Below are 20,852 nucleotides of genomic sequence, written 5' to 3'. Positions count from 1 at the left end.
CCATCTCACTTTATATTTTACCCTTTTATTCATTATCTATCTCCTCCCATGAATATAAGCTTCATGCCTGTTATTTGAACTTTTCGAGCCACAGTGATTGGGAAAGCGCCTGATGCAAAGCAGGTACTTATTATGTATTGGTTGAATGAGTTCAAGCCCCACATCAGGCTCTGTGCTGACGGCACAGAGCCTAGAGCCTGCTTCTAATTCTGTGTCTCCCTCTCTCTCTGCTCCTCCCCAGCTTGTGTGCTCTCTCTTTCTCTCTCTCAAAAATAAACATTAAAACAATTTATCTATCAATTATCTATGTATCTATCTAATCTATCCATCTATCTTGTATCCTATTACACAATAAATTCTCATAAAATGAAAATTAGTTTATCTATAATGAACTGGCTCAACTCAAATGTTGCCAAACCTAAGTGGTTCATTGGCTGGAATTCGGAGAATTTTTTTGTTTTTGTAAAACCTCTCAATGTAATGCTACTTTTGGACTTTCTCTCCTTCACACATTTAATTCAGTACTTATGGAGATCCATATCACTAAACATATTCATATGGTATAAAAGCAACTCTGTTTCAAACTCACTATTAAGACAATAGAATGGGTTGAAGGAATAAGGCCTTGGAAAGATGCAGAGGTAGATATTTACATTTAGAACTATTCTGAAATTTTTTGAATACCCCAAGGTCTTTGATTACCCTGAAACAGGACAATGGGATCTTTGTTCCTAGATAATCTTGAAGAATGGGACAGACTAACTACATGTACTATATAGACTCCATAGATTATTTCTTAGGCTCTAACACAACTAAAGAACAAAAAAGTGTAGTAATGTCCCTCACAAATTTATAGTCACTCAATCCCTTGACTATCACTTATAGTCTATCAAGAATACTTCATCACTGATAGTATATTAAGAATAAACTTGGCGTGCCTGGACGGGCCAGCCGGTTAAGTGTCCAACTCTGGATTCTGGATCGGGTCACGACCTCACAGTTTGAGAGTTCAAGCCCCATGTCTGGCCCTGCGCTGACAGAGCCTCTCTCTCTGCCCCTCTCCTGCTCGTGCTCACTCTCTCTTTCAAAATAAATCAATAAACTTAGAACAAAGAATAAACTAAGCAACTTAATTTATGCAAAATGTAGCCAAAATATAAGTGCTTAGAAGGACAGACATAATTCAGCATTGTTCAAAAGACACTCTGGGGTGCCCGGGGGGCTCAGTCGGTTAAGTGTCCAACTCTTGGTTTAGGCCCAGATCACGGTCTCACTGTTTTGTGAGTTCAAGCCCCGCGTTGGGCTCTGAGCTGCCAACATGGAACCTGCTTGGGATTCTCTGTCTCCCTCTCTCTCTCTACCCACCCCTCCATTTGCCCTGTCTCTGTCTCTCTCAAAATAAATAAATAAACTTAGACAAGAAACCAGCAAAAGACACTTTAAGGGCCTGCAGATAAATGTAAAAACTTGATAGAAAGCAAAATCCCTAGAAAATAAACATTATTTTATAATAGCGGTAGGTAATACATCTACACGGCTTGCTGTGTGCCAGGCACTATTGTAGGTGGTTTATTTACTGTACTCTTTAGTTTTTAAATTATGTGAAGTACATACTATATCAACCATATCCTCATCCTCCAAACTCTTACCTACACACAAGAGAAGAGGCTCCTACTACTTTCTGTCTTATTAATATTGTCCTTGGTTGTGGGTGTGCCTAGCAGTACTCATTTTTGTGGCCTCCATGTTCTACAATTTTTGTTGCAGTTTATTTGTTTTGAGAGAGAGAATGAGAGAGTGCAAGGAGGGGAGAGGCAGAGAGAGAGGGGGGACAGATAACCCCCAGCAGGCTCCGTGCTGTCAGCACAGAGCCCAACGTGGAGCTCGATCCCGCGAACTGTGAGATCACGACCTCGGCCAAAATCAAGAGTCCGGCGCTTAATGGACTGAGCCACCCCGGCACCCCCACGCTCTGTAATTTCTAAGCTAGAAGCTCACTGTTTAAATTCTGAGAGGTTCTTGGCATTTTTTAAATCTCATCGCTTGAGAGAACTTCTAATTAAGATCACTAGTAATTATAATTACTGATCGTTATTTTCTTGCTGAGAAAAGCCTGCAACAGGTTGGCCTCTTTTTCAGTTGATTCCTGAAAAAGAATTAATGACATTTTTAAAGCCGTTAGTTTCCAATAAGAAGCTGCATTACGGGCAGGATCCGAGTTAACGCTGTGTAAGGTTAATGCAACACGGGGGGATGTTCGGTGCCTTGTGTGAAAAACATGATGAAGCATGAATCATAAGTCTCTTGTATAGTAACAAAATAACAACTACCCTAAAATATTTGGCATCCTGTGGCACAGTTAGAATCTTAAGTAGTTCTCCATTTTAATTACCACAAAAAGGATAATTAAGCGGTTTCAAAATCTTTCTTACCCAACTCTCCCTGGGCCAAAAGTCTGAAGAAAAGAATTTTCTTCTTGAGAACATGTCACTGAAGGGGAAGTCACGGTTTTCTTAAGAACTGTAATTTTTCTAATGTTCTTCTAAGAATAAACCATGGCAAATGTGCTTGGAAAAGACTGACATTAATAAAGTCATTTCCTCCCCAGATGTAAGTTAAAGTAGCCAAATGACAACTTGAATTTAAGATACAACCACAACTTCCCCCAAAATGACCCTGATTTTGTCCTGTCTCTACCTCAGTTCATCTGAATTAGGAAGTATTTATATTGACAAAGCATAAGATGTCGTTAGAATCTAAAAATTAATAAAGATTTACAGGGCCCCTGGGCAGCTCAGTCGGTTAACCATCTGACTCCTGGTTTCAGCTCAGGTCATCATCTCACAGTTCATGGGATCGAGCCCCGTGTCCAACTCTGCGTTGACAATGCAGAGCCTGCTTGGGATTCTCTTTTCCTCTCTCTCTGCCCCTCTTGCGTGTGCACACTCTTTCTCTCTCTGTCTCAAAATAAATCAATAAGCATTTAAAAATAAATTAATGAAGATTTACAATTAGTCTGAAGGTGGGGGCGAGGGAATGGAGGGGCAGGGATGGGGAATTACTTGGTTTTCTCCTCGTTTTATTAATACTATTGGGCGAAAACTGTAAAACTGATCCCTGAACTGCAACGGAATTCTTTCATCCTCTAAACTCTCATTTAAACACAAAACATGCAGAAGAATTAGTTTCCGCATTATGCCAGGGGATATTTGGGGTCTTTAAAATTTGCTTTAAGAGGCAGTTTAAGATGGTGACACAGGAAGAGCCCGAATCCACCTTCTCCCACGGATACAACGAATCTATAGCTACATATGGAAAAATTCCCTCTGGAAAGGATCTGAAAACTACCGGAGCAAGCTGCTCCACAGCGAAGGATAAAGAGGTCACATCAAGATGGGTAAGAGAGGCAGAGACTCGGTCTCACCCTCTGCAGCCCAGAGCTGGGAGGGATCTCCCAAATATGGAACTTCTCCCCGAAGAGTGAGGGGTTTGTGCCCCACATCAGCCCCCCCCCCCCAGCCCTTGAGAGCTACACCAGAGAGACGAGCTCCAGCCATGTCTGGTTTTAAAAGCCATGGGGGGGCGCCTGGGTGGCTCAGTCGGTTAAGCGGCCGACTTCGGCTCAGGTCATGATCTCGCGGTCCGTGAGTTCGAGCCCCGCGTCGGGCTCTGGGCTGACGGCTCAGAGCCTGGAGCCTGTTTCAGATTCTGTGTCTCCCTCTCTCTGACCCTCCCCCGTTCATGCTCTGTCTCTCTCTGCCTCAAAAATAAATAAACGTTAAAAAAAAAATAAATAAAAGCCATAGGGCTATGGAAAACAGACGCTCCGCTCTTAAAGGACTCGCACACGGATGTACTCGCCTTGGGACCCAGCGCAGAAGCCCCAGTCGGAAAAGCACCGGAACCATTGTGAAGAAGATTCGTTTGCTGGTCTTAAAATGTCTGGTAGAAGGGGAGGAGCCTGTTGGAACTCTCTCCAGGAACAGAGATACTGGCAGAGCCCATTTTGTTACTCTTTTTTTTGTTCTTTTCACTGCTGGCCCCCGGTGGTGTTCCCTACTACCTTGCCTCAGCCAGCCAGCAAGATACCTTCCCTCATGCATCACTCGAACAGCCTCCCCTCAAAAAAAAAAAAAAAAAAAAAAGAAAAACCGGCCAGGGGAGTGCCCCACCCGCGTACCACTTCACGTGGGACGTATCGGATGCCCCTTGAATGACTGACTCCAGTGGCTAAGGGGAGTTGCACTTCTGGACCTTACGGTTCTGAAACAACTGGAGAGACAATTCTTTGCACACTACCACCCCAAGGGCACAGCACAGACAGCTGACGGAAACACCCCCCCCCCCCACCGTCTTCGTGTGAAAAAACGCCTATCTAGTTGATCTGGAGCTCCAGCGTAGGGGGCAGACTCCAGGCTTCCCACGCATCTGAAGGCTACAGAAGTGCTCCTAAGGAAGACAGGCTGGGGGTATGATGCCGTCTTCGAGCTTTCACCTGGCCTCATGAAAACGCACTGGTACCCCTAAGAAAGGAGCTCATAGACTCACCTGGAGCCCCGAATTTTGCACCTGTCATGAAGGATCGCTCTGTCTGGGGGCCAGCAGGGTCTATGATTGCGGACCCCCAAGACCATATATATTTGCATACCTTAAAAGCTGCTGAGAGTCTAGCTTCCAGTCAGCCTGAAACGAGGTACTAACTGAGGTCCCTCCCTCTGGAGCACCCACAAGACTTGGCACACCCTCAACAGTTGGGAACACCGGAGAAAATCAGGCTACTCAGATAATTATAAAGGTTTCAAGAGACAGCCAAGAACTAGGGCAAGGTTAAATGATAAGGCACGTCTCCACGGGGCCACTCTTGCAAGACTGGGGGAGATACCCATTTTGCCTAATACATAGAAAAAAAGAAAACCTCAAGGATACAAAGATAAGTAATTTCCCTGATAAAAAGTTCAAAGTAACAGTCGTAAAGATGCTCACTGAACTCTGGAGAATGGATGGGCACCAAGAGAATTTTACCAAAGAGAAAACACAAGAAAGCACCACATGGAAGTCACAGAACAAAGAATACCATCAACAAAATGAAAAATACAGTAGAGAGGTTCAACAGTAGACTTAGAGGGAGCAGAAGGTAGAATCAGCGAGCTAAAACACAGGGCAGTGGCAGTCAACACAGAAGAGAGGCAAAAAAAAAAAAAAAAAGAATTTTAAGAAGTGACGATAGCTTAAGGGATCCATTTTCAATGCCAAACAGAATAACATTCACATTATGGGGGTCCCAGGAGGAGGAGAGAGAAAAGGGCAGAAAACGTCTCGGAAGAAATAATGGCTGAAAATTCTCTAACTTGAGGAAGGAAACAGACATCTAGGTTCAGGAAGCTCAGAGAATTCCAAACAAGATGAACACAAAGAGACCCACACCAAGCCATGTTATAATTAAAGTATTGAAAGTTAAGGATAAAGAGAGAATCTTTTTTAAAAAATTTGTAATGTTAATTAATTAATTACCTTATTTATTTATTTAGAGTACAAGTGCACAAGTGGGGCGGGGGCAGAGAAAGAGGGAGAGAGAGAATCACGAGCGGGCTCCACCCTGTCAGCACAGATGCTCGATCGCGCCGTGAGATCATGACCTGACCTGAGATCGAGGGTTGAACGCCTAACCGACTGAGCCACCCAGGCACCCCAGAATAAAGAGAATCTTAAAAGCAGCAAAAGAAAAACAAGGCCAGAAGGGAGCAGTGTGATATATTCAAGGTGCTGAAAGAAAAAAAAAACTTAGCACCAAGAATATTCTACCTGGTATGGTTATTATTCAGAACTGAAAAAGAAATAAAGAACTTTCCAGACAAACAGAATCTAAAGGAATTCATCAACACTCAACTGGCCTTACCAGAAATGTTCAAGGGGCTTCTTTAAGCTGAAAGGCAAGGGCACTTATTAGTAACAAGAAAATATATGAGAGTGTAAATCTCTCCGAAAAAAAGGTAAATACACAGTTAAGGGCAGTGAATTAATGACTTATAAAGCTAGCAAATAGTTTAAAAGGCAAAAGTAATAACAATAACTGTAACTACAGTAATTAGTTAAGGGATACACATAAAGATGTCAAATGTGACTTTCAAAACAAAACACGTGGACAGAGTAAAAATGTAGAGTTCTGAGATGCATTCGTACTTAACCTGCTATCAACCAAAATAGATTGTTCAACACCTAGACGGTTATGTATGAGCCTTATGGTAACCACAAAGCAAAAACCCATAGTGGATACACAAAAGAAAATGAGAAGGAATCTCAGCATAACACTATAGAAAGTCATCAAACCACAAGAAAAGAGAGCAAGAGAAGAAGAAAGGGGCAGAGAGGAACTACGTAAACAGCCAGAAAAGAACAGAATTACAATGAGTACATACCTATCGATAATTACTTGAAATATCAATGGATACAGTTCTCCAATCAAAAGACAGAGAGAGCGGATGAATTGATTAAAAAACCCAGAAAACACAAGACTCATCTGTATGCTGCCTGTAAGAGACTCACTTCAGATGTTAAGGACACACAGAGACTGGAAGTGAAGGGATGGAAAAAGAGGTTTCATGCAAATAGAACCCAAAGTAAATTAGGGGTACCTATACAGATATCAGACAAAATAGGCTTTGAAACAAAGACAACAAAAGACAATGATGGACACTATACATGATGATAGAGGGGTCAATCCACTAACAAGTTATGATATTTTAAAATATTTATACACCCAATGTGGAAGGACTTAAATACACAAAGCCGATACTAACAGACATACGGGGAGAAATTGACAGTGATACAATAATGGTAGGGGACTTTAAAACCCCATTTATATCAATGGATAGATCAAGCAGACAGAAAATTAATGTGGAAACATAGACCTTAAATTATACATTAGACCAAACAAATAGATATATAGAGAACATTCCATTCAAAAGCAGTGGAATACATTCTTCTCAAGTGCACGTGGAACGTTCTTCAGGACAGATCACATGCTAGGCCACAAAACGAGCCTCAATAAATTTAAGAGTAAAATCATATCAAGCATCTTTTCTAACCACAATGGTATGAAACCAGAAGTCAATTACAAGAGAACTCGAAAAACTGCAAATACAACACGGACGAATCTGGAGACCATTATAACTGAAGGAAGCCAGACATGGAAAGCCAATGCCATATGGTATCACGGATAAAGATTTAACACATATATATTATGTATGTTATATATTATACCCTGCACTGGAATATTACTAAGCCATAAAAAAGAATAAAAATGTTCCGTTTGCACCAACACGGATGAGCCTAGAGGGTATTATGCTAAGTGAAATAAGTCAGAGAAAGACAACTGTCATCTGACTTCCCTTATATGTGGAGTTAAGAAAAAAAATAAATGAGCAAACAAAACAAAAATACTGTGTGATTCCATTTACATGAAGCTCAAGAACAGATAATTTAGCGATTGTGAGAGAAGTCAAAACAGTGATTATCTCTTGGGGCATGGTGCTGGTTATTGATGGGGTTGTGGCATAAGAAACTTAGGTTGCTAGTAACGGTACATTTCAATCTGGACTGATGGGGGAAACAAAGGCAAGAAAAATGTTGAAATTAAATTTCCCTACAGCTTGCAGCCCACGGACAGACACCTGAAGCACGCAGAGTGTGACCTTCCTCAAGAAACTCATGACTGCCTTAGCGCCTTAACGTTTACGTTTTGTTAAAAACTAAAGGTAACCTTATCTTGACAGCAGCAGGCTAAGATCCTGAAAGCCTTGCTTTCGAATTCCTTAGAAACTTACTTTATCTCTACCCCCCACTCCCTCAACAAATCTAAAATAAATGATCAGCCCCCCTCACACTTGCCGGTGTAGCTCTTTCTGCCCATGGGCCCTGTCCCCGTGCTGCAACAAAACCCCCTTTTTGCACCAAAAAACTCAAGAATTCTTAGCCATTTGCTCACAAACCCCGCTTCAAATTTCGTCGTGGAGGGTGGTTACAGTCGTGTGCATATAAATGTGTGTTAAAAAGAGTACTGATCGGGGCACCTGGGTGGCTCAGTTGGTTAAGTTTCTGACTCTTGTTCACAGCTCAGGTCACGATCTCGGGGTTCGTGAATTGGGCTCTGTGCTGACAGTGCGGAGCCTGCTTGGGATTCTCTCTCTCTCTCTCTCTCTCTCTCTCTCTCTCTCTCCCTCTCTCTGCCTCTCCCCCGCTGGCGCTGTCTCTGTCTCTCTCAAAATAAATAAATAAACTTAAAAAAAAAGTAAAGGGGTGCCAGCGTGGCTCAGTCGGTTGAGAGTCCGACTTCAGCTCGGCTCATGATCTCGAAGTTCCTGGGTTCGAGCCCCGCGTCGGGCTCTGTGCTGACAGCTCAGAACCTGGAGCCTGCTTTGGATTCTGTGTCTCCCTCTCTCTCTGCTCCTCATTAGCTCATGCTCTCTCTCTCTCAAAAATAAATATATGTTAAGCATTTATTAAAAAGTAAAATACTAAAAAAATTACTGCTCTATACAATTAAGATTTTTGCACTCACTGTAGAAGTGTTATACCTCAAAACAAAATAGTACTTCCCTAGAAATACAAATTATCTACTGGAATATGATAAGAAGACATAGAAAAAAAGAATACACACCTAAAAAGATTTTAAAGAACTTTATTTTGGGAATAATTTCATATACAGAAAAGTTGCAACGATAATACAGATTTCATATATTCCCATCCAGGTTTTCACATTGTTCATATCGTATCTTACCATAATACATTTGCCAAGTCTAGTAAACAAATATTTGCACATTAAAACAAATGGGGGAAAAATGAACTCAAAATGGATGAAAAATTTGAATGTAAGATCAGAAATCATAAAACTAGAAAAAAATATAGGTGATAAGTTCCTTGACAATATCATTTTGTCATTTCTGACTATAGAAGTAATGCCAACAAAAGCAAAAATAAACAAATGGGACCACATTAAACCAAAAAGCTTGTGCACAGTTAGATAAGAAACCATCAAGCAAAATAAAAAAGGAACGTACTGAATGGGAAAAGATACTTGCAAATCCTATATCTATGAAGGGGTTACTATCAAAATAGTTAAAGAACTCCTATTACTCAACAACAACAACAAAAACCCAAGCAATGTGGTTCAAAAGCGAGCAGAACAGAATATTCTATTCTGTGGGAATAGACCTTTTCCCACCGAAGCATACAGATGGCCAACAGGTGCATGGAAAGATGCTCAGCATCACATATCATTACGGACATATGACTCAAAACTACAGTGAGCTGTCACCTCCCAATTGTCAAAACGGCTATTATCAAAAAGACAAAAAATAACAAGTGTTGGTTGGTAAAGATGTGAGATCATCATGTCATACGCACAAAACTAATGTCGTACCTCACTTTACACTGCAATTAAAAAAAATTAGCTTTGATGTGTTCATTTCTGCATGGAAAGAAAACTCTGGCTCGGAAACATTAGACAAAGGTAGCACCTTTTGGACCAAAATTGCACAGCCATTTTGTAACTTTTCTTTTTCCAGATTTTGTAACTCAGTTCAATCGCTTATACTTGAGATGATTTCTCTCAGGCATTTGTAAATTTTTATTCATATTTTTTACCCCATACCAACAAGTAGATCTTTCTGACCTGGGAGATCACACAGAGATTTTTGTTCCCCATTTTTTCATGACTTGCTTGTCATCGTCCTTCCCTATTTTCTACTTTCTTAAAATCCAAAGATACAATTCTGAAGGAAATTTCTCTGCGTGTAGAAATTGATGCATTGTGTCTACTTATTTGTTTCCATGAAATTTTGGAAGGCTCTTTCAAAACGGATGGGTTTGTGTTGTATGCAATCCTCTGGGTGACCGGGCCTAGGATATATGGTTTACTCTCATTTGGGGTATAGGCCTGCTCAGCAAAAGATTATTTTTTTTAAGATACCAAATAAATAATACTTTAATTTTGGAATACTCTCATTTTCCCCTGGAATATAACACTTGATCAAATAATTCAGTTATTATATCTTTTACAGTATACTGACATATTGCACTTAAAAAAAACAAAACAAAACCTAACTGTAAACTCGAAGATACCGAATGAATCATGTTACCTATAAGTGCCAACAGTATTATTCTGTCATGCTGATTTCAACTACATTTCTTTAAAAAAAAAGGGGGGGGATGATATCAGCATTGATAACATAAAGGATTTCCGAATACACAAATGTAGGATTTCCATAACAATTCAAGAACTAAATGGGGCTCAACTCCAAGTACAAACGTTCACTTTCTATTCAAAAGACAGCATGCGTCCTGGACACATTTGTTGCTGCCAATAAATCCTACAGTCCATTCTCTAAAGCGTTTTTAAAAATCTAGGTTTGTCATAGTGTCTTTTGAGGGAAGAGGCAGGGTTAAGGGAAGCTAAGTGTTGTATGTGATTCCTCCAGTTCTCAAATTAGAGTGCTCGATTTCATCTAAAGTTTTTGGATACCACTTGTGTGTTTCCATCATCTTGGAATTGCCTTTCAAAGTTTTATGTCTTCCTGTGATATTTTCATGGACTCAGTTTTAATTCTTGAAGAACATACATTTTAAGGATACACAGCATTTTAAGAAACCAAGATTATATCCAAACATATTATAGAGCCACAGAATAAAGTGGTTTGGAACTAGAACAGTACAAGAAGAGAACATAGATAAAACACAGTTAATAATTTGGGGAAAAAGGCTTACTTTCTCTCCATTCTGCACATTTTCCCCCAATCTCCTTAAAGGCGCTTTGGGCAATATTTTTCACAAGTTTACCAAAACAAGAGGAAGACTAATTTCCTTTTTATACAAAAATAAGTAGCAGGCTGTTCCGACATAGGAATTTTTCAGTTGTGTGTGTGTGTGTGTGTGTGTGTGTGTGTGTGTGTGTTTTATTTTTGTTTGTTTTTTGGTGTTTTGTGGGGTTTTTTTGGTATTCTGTAAAAGTTCATTTGACAGTCTCCTTTTTTTTTTTTCAAACTCACAGTCCATTAAATTCTTTCCCTCCCTTCTTCTGGCAAACTTGTAACATCCCTTTTATATCCTTTAACAGTATTAAGCAAAGAAACCAGTCTACCTTTTTGCTCTCTCCGTTTCAGCCCCCTGCCCCATTCTTATTTTGCCTTATTTTTTGAAGTGCCACGTACGGCTAGTTATTACTGCTGTAACTGTTACCTGACAGTAACATACCCCGGATGAGGGTTTTGATGGGGGTTTTACCTACCAGGTGGATGAAAAATAACTGCTCTATGACTGCGGAGGACACGGTGCGGAAGGAAGGGAGGCGAAGCAAAAGCTTTCCGAATCGCGTTGGTTGGTCGTTGTACTGGTTCCTAACGTATTGCTCCAGGGCGCACTGGGACTTCTCCTGCAAGCTTTCCACTTGCGCCGCGTCGGAGAGACCGCTGGCGTCTGAAGAGAACAGGACGATGGCCTTGAGGCAGCTGTACTCGGTGGGGTCGACTTGCAGAGCTTTGAGCTTCTCGGTTTGCTCTTGGAAGATCCGGACGTTGTCCGTAAAGACAGCAACTTGGTCCGAAGACATGGGCGTGTTGTGTAAGCAGGTCGAGGCCAGGAACGAGACCACGTGGAGTGGCATGGAGCACCGCGCCCAGTTCAGCATGAACAGCTCGCTCCAGGTAAGGCGAAGCATGGCCACCTGGTCGCTGATTGGCAGGGCCGGGAAGAAGGGTATGTTCCGGGCCCATTCCACGGCGCCGAAGAGCATCCGCGCAGCCTGTTCGCAAATGTTCTCGAGGCTGAGGATGGTGTTGGGCGGTGTGAACTGGCAGCTTGACCAAGGCAAGGGGTTGGGCTCCGCGCTGAGGAGCAGAGAAACATACCCAGACAGGTTCGGATAGCAGTCGGAGGGTTGCCGGGTGGTCAGCGCAGATGGCCCGTGGGCTGGCTGGGTGGGCGGTCTCCTGTTGCTTTGCACTGCTTCTGGTTTCATACCGACGTCGAGGCACTTTCTGAAGCGGCAGTACTGGCACTGTTTGCGACGGTGCTGACTGACGCGACAGTCTCGGTTGGCTCGGCATCTGAAGCTCAGGTTCTTCCCCATGCTGCGCTTGAAGAAGCTCTTGCAGCCCTCGCACGTGAACTGGCCGTAGTGCTTGCCGCTTGCCTTGTCCCCGCACACCATGCACTTGATTTGCTGTTGCGGCGGCTCCAGTGGCGGCGGCGGCGGCGGTGGCGGCGGCGGCGGTGGCGGCGGCGGCGGCGGCGGCGGCGGCGGTGGCGGCGGCGGCAGTGGCGGCGGCAGCGGCTGCTGTTGGTTACCGCCGTAGCCGTCAAAGCCACCCTGGTCGTCAGCCGCCATTTCGGTCAGCATGCTGGCTGGGCTCCCTTGTCTGGGCATCTGCGGCATATACACGGCCCAGGGCAGTGGGTTTGGCAGAGGTGGTACCTGGAAGACTAGGCTGTCCTGAAAGCCAGACATCTCATCCTGGGGTTCGAACTTCACGGGGACTCCTGAATCCATATCTGTGAAGGCTGCGTCCATATTTCCCGCTCACCCGTCTGTGGACGATGGCGGCTCTGGGTCTCTGGCACCGGCGCACTGCCTTTTGTGTGTATGATTGTGCGACAGGAAGTAGGACCGCGCCCCCAGCAGGCAGGGCGCTGGTTGGTTGAGGTTGGTTAGTTTTTCCTTTTTTGTTTCTAGTTTTGCAAAGTTTTATTGGCCTCTCTGGGCCCGTGTATTTGTTTTATCTGTTTCCCTCGACGAAGTTCTATCGGTTTGGAGGGCTTCCTGCCAGAGAGGGCGGGGTAGGTGCCGCGCGACAGTGAGGGGAAGCCAAATATGGCGAGACAGAGGGAGGCTTAGGGAGAACCGCAAGTGGATTGTCTGGCTTCAAGACAGAAATAGGAGCCCCGCCCCCCCCCCCCCCCCCGCAAAAAAAAAGATCTCACTTGCGTTCACTCTCCCCCGCCCTCTCTGGTTCACTCCCAGAAAAAGATTATTACGGGTTTTTTAATTTGGGAAGCCTCTGTTGCCTGGAAGTGGGTCACTAGTACAAATGCACGCAGAAGACTATAATTCTTGGCCTGTGTTAACATTTATAATTGCTTTCATCATTTCCATTCCCTATGGCTCGTAAGACTTTTTTTGTTTTTTTTTTTTTTTACCACAGTCACTTAATAAAATAAAAACCAGAATAAAGAAGCAACCCAGAGTCTTCAGCAATGATGGCATTCAGAGGAAACTTTTGTCACCAATAAAAGACAGTATAAAAACTCATTTTGAGGGCGAAGGCTAGGGAGAAATAAGCTGGTACACTGTGCAAGGTGATTTCAGACCAACTAGGTGATTTCAGAACTTAAGAGAACTGTTGGGTTGAACCGTATGAATTTGCTAGTATTCAACTCTTTTGACTCACAAAACATGTCAATTTCATATAGCTTATCCTAATATCAATCACTTCTTAGGGAACAAATTTATGAGAAGCAGCACCATATAATACCTAAGGACTTTAGAATGTGATTGCTTGCAGGTAAATCCTACCTCTGTCACTTAAAATATGTGTGATTTTGGATAAACAATCGTATCACTCTGTGCCTCAGCTTTTTTATCTGCATGATATTTGGTTGTATTACTAAAGGCAGCAATTTAAGTATATGCTTTACTGTTTGTTGTATAATTTTATTTCTTCCAGTTTGGGGTATTTACAAGCAATAATGCTGCAAATGATTCTTCTACACGTATGTTGGTGCTCAGTTGTAAGGCATTCTCTAGACTGTATACTCAACAGTGGAAGTTCTGGATTAGAGGGCACAAACTTAAAAAAAAAAAAAAGCTTATTTATTTTGAAAGAGAGGAGGGGGGAAGGGGCAGAAGGAGAGAGAAAGATCCCAAGCCGGCTCCACACTGTCAGTGCAGAGCCTGACACAGGGCTGGAACTCACAAACTGAGAGATCATCAGCTGAGCGGAAATCGAGAGTCTGACGTTTAACTGACTGAGCCGCCCAGGTGCCCCCCTATACTTTTCTAAGATTGCTATTAATGCTGTGCTATTTTTCAAGATAGTTTTATCAATTTACATTCATTCCCATCACAACTGTGTGAGTTCCTATTGCTCCACGTGTTTGCCAACACAAGTGTACTCACAGTTTAAATTTTGCTCATCCAGTGACTATTTGCTGGTGCTTAATTGTGGTTTTAATTTCGCTGATTACTACTAAGTTCGAGCAGCACATACAGAAAGGTACTCCGACTCATTTGGACTTCTTTTGTGAAGTACCTCTTCAACTTTAGTTGCTTTTTGTCAACTGCACTGTTTGCTGTTTTTTAACTGATGCATGGCGCACTATGTTCCAAGAGTGTGATCCACTAAATGTATAGCTTGAGTTTTTTTGACCATTGCAAATCACTGTGTGTCCTGGCTTGTGGTTAGAATTGATCAAAAACAGGTTCCCTTCACCCCTCCACTCCAAGGCACTTTTCCTTACAAACTGCAGGGGTGAGAGTGTGGTTCAGGTTTGGGTCTGGTTTACCCTTCTATCAGGGTATAGTTCTTTAGGAAGCCAACTTAAAATGAGGATGATCTGTTTGCATTCCTGTCTGCATACTTTCAAACTCCCTTGTTTAGCAAATTATCTATAGGGCAAAAGGTGCTTCAATCCTATATCGGGGTTCCGCCCCCAACTAAAATTTTGCCGTCGTTATTCCTTACTATCTTGTCAGTTCTTTGATATGTACACACACACACACACACACACACACACACACACATCCATATATCCAATATACTTATTTGGTAGTGTTGTTCCAAAAAGCCCACTTTGCCATATTTCAGAAAACAGAACTCATTGCTGAATAAACCCCTAAAATCTTGTCCTGTGCCTAATGCTTCCAGTTCTCTTACAAATAAGTTGACATCTAACAACTGGAGAGATTTTCATTAAAGTGTAGAGTTATTTGAAATACTTGCTAGCCTTGGACTAAAACCATTCCCCAGTGGCCTTTCAGAGTAGCGGGGATGTGAGTCTGAACGAGCCCAGGGCCCCACTGTTCACGAGAAGCAGTTGTCGCCTTGAGTTTCAAGGATTATTACTTAGAATATGAGGCCGTTTTAGAGATTTTATGCGTAAAACATCGATACCGTTCACAGGTGCCTAACTCTGCTTCCGATACGCAGGGCACAGAAGAATCCATATTCTGTGGTTCTAATGAGTGTAGGGAAGGGAGGAGAAAGATTTGTTCTACTGTCTGTATGTGTGCACCCACCTTGGGATTTAGTTTCCCTTCCGAAAGCTTGAGAAAATTGCCTGTTTTATCTGCTTTCCAAGGTTCTTCAATGATAAATGGAAAGATTATGCACAAATGAGTTAAATATTTAGGGTATCAACTGCAGTCTCCCACCCAAGATAACACATCTCTACAATTTTGCTTCCACTGTCCTTACTAGTTATCCACTGATACGAACCAGATTCAGGTCTAGGCACCCTTTATTACCCCTAAAGACCTGCGCAGACAACTGGAAAATGAGGCTGCAACCAGAGGCAATTTGTTCTTTTGCCAAAAGCCTTCTGAAATGGAGTCCCGGGGAGGTGGGTCAGTCCATGATTAAGGTTCAGGTGTAGGATTTATACACAAAACTTCTCATATTCTCTTTCGTCATTTGGCCCTATATATATTTTATTTTCCATTTCTTTTGTTTGTGCAGACTCCCAAAAGATAGTAACAGAAAGAGAATCAGGATGAGCACTGGAGACTTTAGCCTGGAGCTTAAGGTTTTTTCCACCTCTGATCTGGGACAGCAAAGATTCCTTACTACACAGCACAACCCCCCATCTAATCCCTAGAGGGTCAGTCACTGCCTCTTACATAGGACGCTTCACGGTAGCTCATAGGAGCTTTGTTTTCAAAATGACAGACACAAACTTTTTTCTTTTTTTTCTTAATTTTTTTTTTTAACGTTGATTTATTTTTGAGACAGAGGGAGACAGAGCGCGAGTGGGGGAGGGGCAGAGAGAGAGAGGGAGACACAGAACCTGAAACAGGCTCCAGGCTCCGAGCTGTCAGCACAGAGCCCGATGCGGGGCTCGAATCCATGAACCGTGAGATCATGACCTGAGCTGAAGTCAGACACTTAACCAACTGAGCCACCCAGGCGCCCCAAACTTTTTTTCTTTAACACGGAAATGGCAACAAAAGCATATATGAATGGGAAAATGAAGTATGTATGATTATTTCCCTCTCCATCAATATATATATATATATATATATGAAATATGCATGATTATTTCCCTCTCTATCTATCTATCTATACACACACACACACAAAGACGCTAATCAAATACTATTCACAAGGCTAGACAGTAATCGCATTTGTAAGCTGGCTTACGAGATATTGCATTCTTTTTTCTTGTTCTGTGATCTCATTCTACTATCCTATCTTTTTTGGGGACAGATGGTCAGAAGTTGGTGGCATGTGAAGTTAAACAGAATTTTCCTGGTCACTTCTTTTCAGGGCTTCCAAAATAACATTCTACTGGAATAAATTCCTCAGAGTAATTTCACTAATAATATTACAATATCACGCGCATACTAAATGCCAGGTGTTCTATACACATGACCGCAGACCCTCAGTGCCATCTGTTAGATGCTCGTTTCTGTTTTACAGATGAAGACATTGTGATTCAGAAGTAAAAAGTCATTTGTCCCAGGTGAGAAGATGGTAACATAAGGATTTAAATCCATGTTCGTCCGATACCAAAACCCATTTCCTATAGCACTATGACACCTCGAGAAATACCACCGAGATTTAGTGGCATTTCATGCTTATTGACATCTGCATTGACAGATGGACTGACGAGGCACCTCCGATACATTTCACTTGCAATGTTAAAAAGCCCCTTTGAAAAAGGAATGCGACTAATCCTTTCATCGACAGTACCACCCACAAATGGTGCAAACCTTTGTTGTCATGTAGACATAGGCATTCTCCCCTTCTGCATTTCATCTTATTTCCTGAAGGATGTTACAAAACCACTATTTGCCGCAAGGATTTTAATTAGAAATGGGTATCTCAGGGGCACCTGGGTGGCTCAGTCAGTTGAGTGTCTGACTCTTGATTTAGGTTCTGGTCATGATCCCAGGGTCGTGGGGTTGAGCCCCACATCGGACTCCACTCTGAGCGTGGAGCCTGCTTACGGTTCTCTCTCCCTCCCTCTGCCCCTCTCCCTGGCTTGCGCGCACATGCTCTCTCTCTCTAAAATAAAATAAAAAGGAAAAAAAAAAAAGAAATAGATATCTCAGATCTCCATGAGTTACCTTTAGTCAGAGTCACTGAATTTAGCCGCTGCTGATTTTGAAATTTCTCTAGGAACCGGACAATAATTTAAAAAAAAAAAAAATGAGAAAAAAAAAAAACGCAGTAGCTTCAGATTCTGACTCTGACACTTTTGGTATGATGTTGAATAATTATACTCCAAAGCCATTGCTTCCTTATCTGTAAAACAAGATCATACGATACACCCTGTAATGTTGTTATTGTGAGGCTCAGACGCCGTAATGTGTAAAGTGATTAGCAGAGTTCCTGGTACTATAGTAACAATAAAGAAACCTGAAGCTGCTATTAAAAAAAAAAAAAAAATTCCCTAGGAATTGTTCAAGGCTGATGCTGAAAATCAGAAGTTTTACCTAGTGACACTACAATAGAAAATGCTAGCCTATGTAACATTTATTTATTTATTAGTTTGTGTTTGTTTTTGTTTTTTTAGACTATGTGACATTTAAGTTATTCGAGTATTTTGTAAAAAGTGAGTAAGTTCCTTTGGGGCTAGGGCCCTGTTTATTCACCTCTGTATTCGTAATGCCAAGCACAAGGCCTAATACAGGGTGAACTTTCTTTCTTTTTTAAAAAATTTTTTTAGAAGTTTATTTATTAATTTTGAAAGGGGGTGCGAGCACCAGCGGGGGAGGGGCAGAGAGAGACTCACAAGTAATGGTCATTTTATTTATGTATCAGTGCCGTTTTTTAACACAGCAGATAGTAATTGAGGTAAAATTTTTATCCATCTATCTAGACATCAATATATTAGTGTAATTATGAATATATATTTTGTCAATCTATTAGTAAAAATGTTATCAATATATTAGCTTTATCCGGATGTTTTTGCCATCATGTTTCTGTTCCATAGTATTTGTCATGACATTTTACACTATATCTATTTTTCTTTCACAAGAACTAGCAAGAATTTAGACATCTCTGAAAGCTACAAAATATAAGCAGTTGTATTTTTAATAAACTATTAGTGAAAAGATGCGATCCTGAGTGTGTACGTGTAATTAAGATGCATTTCTCTGTTTTTCCTCAATGTTGAGTTGGCTTTGAGTATATTTAGCAAGTATGAAGAAGACCATTGATGAAGCAGTTTGATAGCTGGGAAAATGTCACCTACTTTATCATGGTCATTTAAATATTGCTGCTGTAAGCTCTTTTTGCACTGGTTGACCATGGGGACATGTCCCTCCACTGTATGTCTGAACTATATATTATATGTTCAATACATTGCATCATTAGCATGTAACCCCACGTTGTTCATTATCTTTATTTAAAATTTTCTTTTACTTTCTTTTATTTATTTTGAGAGAGAGAGAGAGAGAAAGAGAATCCCAAGCAGGCTCTGCATTGTCAGCTCAGAGCCCGATGCAGGACTCGAACTCACAAACCGTGAGATCATGACCTGAGCCAAAATCGGGTGCTCAACTGATTGAGCCACCCAGGCGCCCCTGTTCATTATCTCTTTTTCCAAATTGTGCTTCCCACAGACACATACAAACACACACGTGTATGAGTATATTATAAACTCCCTTGTCGGTAGGGATTGGGATGAACACATTCGTATTTCCTGTGTTTTGTTTGTTCAGTGCTAAAAAACAGATATTGAATGTGTTTTATATTCACTGTGATTTAGCACTTGAGTTATAATAGTTTAATTATGACCTTTATTTTCTTTGATCATTGTTAGATCAAAGATTGTTGGAACATCTCCATCCTGGTGGCTGACTGGTTGTTTCTGGACCCACAAGAGTTTCTTAGAGTGTTAAAGATAGTAGAGTTTGGTCACAGGGTTGAATGGGATGGAGTGGCTTCTGGGTAAAATAAGGTTTTAATTTCATTTAGATAGATATTTTAGGAAGGATGCAGAAAGATATTTTAGAAAGGATGCAGAAACCAAATCTGATAGCTATAAAATTAAATGTACAAAGTGAAAGACATTTTGAGAATTATTTGATTTATTTAATTAGTTAATAAAGGAAAATGTTTAATTTCAATCCCTGGATGAATTCTGTGGTTTCAGTTATCTGACTTGGCTGACTAAAAAATGCAGTGAATATGTAATCGCAATTTTTGGAATGCACCTACTGCTCAGCAGAAGTGATCTCTGACAGATCAGATCAATATCCCAAGATTGCATCGACAAACATAACCTTTATTGTTGAAAAAGAATATAATTCTGTTTGTTTCCATTTTGAGATGATTTAAGAACGTATGCTCCGGGGCGCCTGGGTGGCGCAGTCGGTTAAGCGTCCGACTTCAGCCAGGTCACGATCTCGCGGTCCGGGAGTTCGAGCCCCGTGTCGGGCTCTGGGCTGATGACTCAGAGCCTGGAGCCTGTTTCCGATTCTGTGTCTCCCTCTCTCTCTGCCCCTCCCCCGTTCATGCTCTGTCTCTCTCTGTCCCCCAAAAAATAAATAAAACGTTGAAAAAAAAATTAAAAAAAAAAAAAGAACGTATGCTCCAATTTGACAAAGATTACTCCAGGATTTAACCTTTAGAAATTATATATGGTTATTTTCTTTTTTAAAAATGTTTATTTATTTTGAGAGGGAGAAAGACAGCACGAGCACAAGCAGGGGAGGGGCAGAGAGACACAGAGAGAGAGAGAGAATCCCAAGCAGGCTCCATGCTGCCAGCACAGAGCTGGATGCTGGGCTCGAACTCACGAACCGAGAGATCGCAACCCGAGCTGAAGTTGGGCACTTAACTGACTGAGCCACCCAGGTGCCCAAGCATATTTTTTTCAAGTCAACACATATGCATTTTGTTTTCCTGCCAGATTTGTTAGGTATGAATAATAATACCTATAATGAAGGACTGCTCTGAGGTTTTGATGAACAATCTAAGTAAAAATATTAAATTTGAGGAACTGCTATTATTTATATGACACAGCAAAGCAAACTGGAAAGAGTATAGACTTTGAGGTTAGATCCATACTTCCTCATTGTACAACCTGGACTTAGGTTTCCTTATCTATAAAAGGTAAATAATAGTACCTACCTCATGTAGTTTTATTAGGTTAAGTCATAAGTTTTGAGTAAAGTGTTTGGCATATAGCTGGGCCCCAATATATATCATAGCTCGCACTATTATTAATCCTATTTTTGTTATTGTTATTGTGTTATAGCATAGAGGCATATAGTAATTTCCTTAAGGCCATAAGTGAGTTGAGGTTTTACCTTTGTGGTCCTACTATTTTTCCTTTCTATACTTTTATTTTTATTTTTTATTTTTTCTTCATTTTTAATGTTTATTTTTGAGAGACAGAGACAGAGCACGAGTGGGGGAGGGGCAGAGAGACTGAGACACAGAATCCCAAGCAGGCTCCAGGCTCTGAGCTGTCAGCACAGAGTCCCCCGCGGGGCTGGAACTCACATACAGGGAGATCTTGACTTGATCATGACCCAGTTCATGATCCGCAGAAGTCTGTCGCTTAACCGACTGAGCCACCCAGGCGCCCCCCCCCCCCGCCCTTCTGTACTTTCATTTTTCCTATTAACTATC

At 41.6% G+C, this 20,852-nt stretch overlaps 2 protein-coding genes across 2 annotated transcripts in view; both read right to left on the bottom strand.

Annotated features, from left to right (window-relative positions):
- Window positions 1–20,852, bottom strand: part of HTR2C (5-hydroxytryptamine receptor 2C) — a 158,772-nt gene that overhangs the window by 97,590 nt on the left and 40,330 nt on the right. The gene's annotated exons all lie outside the window — the stretch shown is intronic.
- LOC124513999 (COUP transcription factor 2-like) lies at window positions 11,207–12,499 on the bottom strand. The gene is made up of 2 exons (XM_047082103.1): window positions 12,327–12,499; window positions 11,207–12,224 (listed from the first exon to the last, which is right to left on the bottom strand). The coding sequence occupies exons 1-2, from the start codon at window positions 12,497–12,499 to the stop codon at window positions 11,207–11,209; spliced, it is 1,191 nt and encodes a 396-aa protein (XP_046938059.1).

The sequence above is a fragment of the Lynx rufus genome, unplaced genomic scaffold (assembly GCF_022079265.1).
Source record: "Lynx rufus isolate CCGP_SWC_20201006 ecotype Redwood Valley unplaced genomic scaffold, mLynRuf1.p SCAF_19, whole genome shotgun sequence".
Lineage (NCBI taxonomy): Eukaryota > Metazoa > Chordata > Mammalia > Carnivora > Felidae > Lynx > Lynx rufus.
This window is presented reverse-complemented; position numbering and strand designations above follow the sequence as displayed.